We start from the raw sequence: 6,000 nt of genomic DNA, 5'->3' as shown, positions 1-6,000 counted from the left end.
CCACTGTTGCAACAGTGGACAGAGGGATGGTTAGTCCCGTCACTAACTACTAAATAAGTGACAACCTTAGACATCCGTAGACGTTCATCGACCACTGGTGCTAATCAGTGGGATTCGGAATGGTAAGTCCCGCCGAATTATCCCATTGAACTGGGGTAGGAAAGATAATTTACACAGTAAATACTAATAAATCATCCTGGTAATTCTAAGTACAAGTATCCAGGTAAGTAAATACAGGATAATGTACCTAAGTAACAGTCTTCTTGTATGGTATTCATGTAAGTGTGTTCATGTAACAGGTAAGTATATGTAAACATATTCATGTATCAGGTAATCCTAAGTAAGTGTACTCATGTATCATGTAAGGTATTGGTATAGACTCATGTATGAACTGACTCTTGTGTGATCCCTTGTAGTAGTAATAATGTTTGATATCTTCTAACTATCCCTATGATAATTAACTAGAAAGTAATTGGTTGTTTACGTAGGTTTAGGCACTCTTGCTACCCAAGAGTATTGGCAACTAAATGAAGGGTGAAAACTATAATCTCTAACATATATATGAACATATGTGCATAAGTATAGTTTGATTCAAGAAGGTAAAATAATGGTTTTGCAAGATATCTAGGAATTTTGAACAATAATTAAGAATGACTTGATGTCATTTTAATAAACATTTCAAAACTAATACTTTTGTTATCAAGGTATTTTAAGATAGAAAACCACTTCATGTGTCACCTTTTGAAATCTGTGAAACCTACTGAGTGAAAACACAGTTATAAAATACATAAGATTTATTTAATAACATACTGTTTTCTACTTGTATTCCCCCCCCCCCCATTAAAACATTTAAAATCATTTAAAACATTGATTAAGGGGTATGAACTCACCTGCAGTAAGTGACTGGAATTGAACGGACTGTTATCGTACGGAAGGATCGGACAAGTGCTTGGTGTCAAGTGAAGACTTAGACACACACAATGATCCTAATTACATATGAAAACATATGTATATAAATAATTAGTGATTAAAACACTAATTATACAAGTATAAACATTTAAACGCGAGGAAAACACTTTTGGTCAAGTGCTAGGAGGCTAATGGGTTGCAACAAAGGAGTGCAATGACCCTATTTGGAGTTTAAGGTCTAATGACCATAATCATTGGAGTTTATGGCCCAGGGGAATAAGCTCCTGAAACTCTCAACCAAGGCCTAAATGGAGCTTAGAATTATCACAACTCTAGTGGGGAATTGTTTCAAGGCTTAAACAAGTTTTTGGGTACCATATTGACTCCTTTGGGGAGTTTACGGCCCATAGACCATATTCCCTTGGAGTTTATGGCCGTAAACTCCCTTGGGAGGGTTCTTATGATGTTTTCAAGTCTCAAACATTTCTAGGAACTAAACTAGGCTTTGGTACTTGTCTTTAGAAGAGTTTATGGCACATTTGGCACCATTTTTATGGAGTTTACGGCCCTAGAACCTTTTGGGCCGTAAACTCCCTCACTCATGGGGTTCTAAATGTTTTGACTAGTCCATAACTTATTTAGGTACATGCCCAAATTGTTTCATGGCTCAAGGAAGGTGTTAGGGTGTCCTTTGACCCCTTTATAGGAGTTTACGGCCCAAGAACCACTCTTGGCCGTAAACTCTTCAACACTTGTGTTTTCCTTATGTTTTCTAGGTACTAAACACTTTAGGGTATTAGTCTAAAATAGTGTCCAAGCCTTAGGTGCCTTAAAAGCACCATTTGAGCAACTTACATGGGAGTTTACGGCCTAAGCTATTCTTGGGCCGTGAACTCCTAACTTGGGTGTTTCTTGGTTGATTTCTTGTCTCACATGTACATACATATTATCCTTAACTAGTTGCCTAACAAGGAAATGGGACTAGGTGGCCTTTTAAGCTTGATTTTGGAGTTTACTCCCCATGAACGTTCTTGGGCGGTAAACTCCCAGATCTCATGTATTTGACATACAATCTATGTTAATAAGCATAAAACAAGCATTAAAACACAACTAGAGAAGTGTACTCACGATTTGGGATGAAAACTCGAAGATCCGTGAGAGGGAATTTGGCTTTTCTCTAATTGGAATTCAACTAATGAATCAATTTGGTTCAGAATTCTATTTATAGTCCTGAGATTTTTGGCAGAAAATATTTTTATTCTCGGAATGGATTCTAATGTCCCAGAGTATTGGATTTACAGTGTTGCACAAAACCCTAGTGCATCCACTCTCCTAATATCTCCTTAGATGTACAATCCTGAAAACTGCCAAACTTATACTCGAAATTTGAGTTTTCACTGTAACTGCTCTACTTCTATTGGCTTGATATGGTTTGTTCAGAATTGAAATTTCGGGTTGTCACATGTTGCCATTAACTATATCTATAAGACAGTTGATGGATATGTTAATGAATGCTTCTCAAAAGACAGGTTTATTGAATGTTACCAAAGTAACATAATGTCTGTCAATGGGAGCAATTTATGGGAACAAACTCCCTTCCAAAAGCCTTTGCCACCAATAGCTAGAAGAATGCCAAGAAGACCTGCCTCCAAAAGGTGAAGGTATTCAAGTGAAAAAGAGACCAAGTTTGCTACTACAAGAGTTAAAGTATCCAGAACTGTGAGGTGTGGTAATTGCTTTGAATTTGGACATAACCAACAAAGCTGCACAAGTGAAACAAAGCCAAGAGTTCCACATGTACCCAAAAAATTGGTAGGCCAAGAAAAAACCAAGAGGAACATGAAAGTGCAACAACTGAAACTCCAATCAATCAAAATGTGGATCCCAATCAAGCATCTGGTTCTAGGAGAAAGACTAGAAGGAGGAGTACAAAAACCAATAATGAGCCAAATCAAGCAACTGCTCAAAGGAGAAAAATAAATAGTAGAAGGGGTGGAGGTAGAGCTGGAGGTAAGGGGAAAAACGTGTGGATGAGGGACAAGTTCAGATTGAGGGACAAAAACTTGTTGGTGAAGGGAAAAATCAGGAAAATGGACAACAAGAGGTTGATGAGGGTATGGTCAGTCAAGTTATAGATGAAGTTGTTGAGGGAAAATCTAAGTCATGAAAGCTGAGTGAAACTCTTGATGATGTTGAGGATGGTATAAATGAAATTCTTAGAGACATTCAAGAGGAAGAACATGTGTTTCTAGAAGGTAATGCAGATGATGTTATACCTGAGAAAATCCAAGTGAATGAAGAAGATGTAGCCATGCTACTAGAGTCAGGATATAGCGTTGGTGAAATTAAAGGGAGTAAAAGGATAGTAATGTCATTAGATGACATGGCACCTGTTGAACTGGTAATTGAGTCTCTATTTATTCTACTTAAATTCAATTTTATTCTATTTGTCCCATATTTTAATTACATGTCATATATTGCCTTAACATGAATTAGAAGATCAAGAAGGGCATCCAGATGATGTTGAGGTGTTTGATGATGATGAAGTTGATGATGGAGGAGTTGATGCAGGGGGGAAGCATGGAGTGAAGGTGATGATGAGGGAGTGGTTGTAGCTAATAATCATGTAGTGGATGAGGTACAAGTGGAAGCATGGATTGAAGCTGCTATTGAGGGAGTGGATGATAGAGTCAATAACTTGTCAAACCTGTCTACCAAACCTGTGCATAGGAAAAGGAAACCTTTTGAGAGGATATTGAAGCTAAAGTTGAAGAAGACTGTGTATGAAAAAAATGGTAGTGGTTCCAGTGCTACCAAACTTGTCAAGTTGGATTAGTGGGTAGTGATTATGAAAAGGGGTGAAGTAGGGTGTTAATCATTGGCATATGATGCCTTCTTTTTGTATATCTTTTGTTATTCTTGGTTTTTGCAGCATACATCCAATTGTTATATGTGTTGCCTTATATGTTGCCTTGATAGGCTTTTTGGCACAATTGGATGATTGCTACATGAAACATTATATGAAACTTTATGTAATGCATGCCCCTTTTCTTTGAAATATGGTTTATGGTACTATTATTTGATTATAGCGTCTTACAATAGGTTTGGTTAATTGCATCTTAGGTGTGGATTATAACATCTGATATTTGGTTTTTTATGCTTTATAGCATCATACTTTGGTATGGATTAAAACATCTTAATTTTGTATGAATTATATCATCTGAATTGCCCTATGTCATGACATTATTCAATGCCTAAACTGCCCTCTATTGATATTATTCAATGCATATTATTCACTGCCTAAAGTGGGTTACCAATTACAACTTTGCACATACCAAATTAGAAAGACTACAAAAAGGATTATCATTACATTATCATTGCCTGAATTATAGTGATTCCAGTTCAAAACACAACTTCATTACATTACCAACCACATTGCAAAAGTACAATACCTAAATTACATTTTTAGGACAACAATTACAAGCATTATTGCATTAAACAATAACAACCCTACAACAATCTTCATCAAACCCATCAATTCATCTTCTTGCTGGATAGATTTGTTCCCACATTCATCCATCCAGTTGAATAAACGACACCTTGAAGACTCCTAGAAAATAAAAGGGAGAAAAACGCGTAATCAAAACCCTAAAACCCTGCTAATAGTAATCATTTCAATTTAACACAAAAATTACAAAATACCTTGAAATTAGGGCATCCCCAAAATTTTCTACCAGGGTTATCTGGTGTTCTTGACACTGCTACGTAGCACACATCACCACAATAACATTTAACAAGTTTCGTTCTGCATGAAGTTGTTGAGATTGAAGACGATGCAGCCATTGGTGCATGAAGATGCTCTGATTAAAGCTACGTAAATGAGGGAGAAGGGCTACGTAAATAAGGGAGGGGGGACGGAATTCGTTGGGATTCCCTTTTTTATAAGGGTATTTCTTTAACAGGTTGGATGTCACCGGATGACCGACTCCAAACCTGCTATATGGCGTTTTTTTGACAAAAAGAGCCCAAATGTTGGGCATTAACGCACCAAAATTCGTCGCAGGGACTAAACCGAACAAACTTTGAAAACTTAGGGACTTTTAAGTCAAAAGCCCTTATTTTTAATTAGCAGATGAACATGATTTTTTTTATTTACTTTAGGTAAAATTTATGATAGACAACCATTTTTGAGTTTAATTGTCAAAAAGAAATGTTGATTTTGTCAAGTGTCATAATCGTGCTATTAATTAGAATGTTAAATAGAAAAAATTAAAAAAAATTAAAAAAAAAAAAAAAAAAAAAAAAACTTGTTATAATTATATATCGGTATGACAGTAAATAATAATTAATTCAAATGAATCATATACAAATCGGTACAATATTCAAATCCATAATTATCTATATATCTATATATCGAGAATTATCTATCTAAAGATTTAGATCAAATCCAAATGATGTATATATTTTCATATTTCTTACTTAAGAATGGTACCATGTAAAGAAGAATGTGCATCATGTTTTAATTAATCATTGAAAATATTTCTTATTTGGTTTCTATGTCCTTGTTCTCTAGGTAATTGTTAAAAATAATATTTTCAATATAACTTAAAGATCAAGATTTATCATTGTCAAGATGAAAAGGCCTGGAATCCATAAGATAGTGTGCGTTGGGTAATGGTACAAAATGGAACGAGACTGATCAAACTAGGATTGAACCGGACAAAACTGAGTTTAAAATTACCAAATTTCCCTACAAGGTTATGAATTTCTCTAATCCTTTTATACGGCTACAAAGAATCCAACACCCTAAAAAAATTAAAGTGCTAGGTAAAAGATGGAATTTGGAGATTCTTTGCTACCAAATTAATGAATTATATAAACCCTCCTTCACTAGACCAAGGGCGTATTTGGCAAAATAGATGTTAGCTGAAAGCGGGTAGCAGTTAGCTGGTAGCGGGAAGCAGTAGCTTTTATTTGTCATATGAATGTTTGGCAAAAGTAGCTGGAAGCTTTTGAAATATATAAAATTACATAAAATGACAATTAATTAAAAATTAAAAAAAATATACAAATATATTTTTAAGGATAATT

General features: G+C 35.2%; 1 protein-coding gene across 1 annotated transcript; it reads right to left on the bottom strand.

Annotated features, from left to right (window-relative positions):
- Positions 1-4,226: 4,226 nt before the first annotated feature.
- Positions 4,227-4,752, bottom strand: LOC145075850 (uncharacterized). Its single transcript, XM_079021942.1, has 3 exons — positions 4,612-4,752; positions 4,371-4,519; positions 4,227-4,257 (listed from the first exon to the last, which is right to left on the bottom strand). Exons 1-3 carry the CDS (start codon positions 4,750-4,752, stop codon positions 4,227-4,229), a joined length of 321 nt encoding a protein of 106 aa, XP_078878068.1.
- Positions 4,753-6,000: the final 1,248 nt, after the last annotated feature.

The sequence above is a fragment of the Lactuca serriola genome, chromosome 9 (assembly GCF_051521515.1).
Source record: "Lactuca serriola cultivar US96UC23 chromosome 9, Lser_US96UC23_V15, whole genome shotgun sequence".
Lineage (NCBI taxonomy): Eukaryota > Viridiplantae > Streptophyta > Magnoliopsida > Asterales > Asteraceae > Lactuca > Lactuca serriola.
This window is presented reverse-complemented; position numbering and strand designations above follow the sequence as displayed.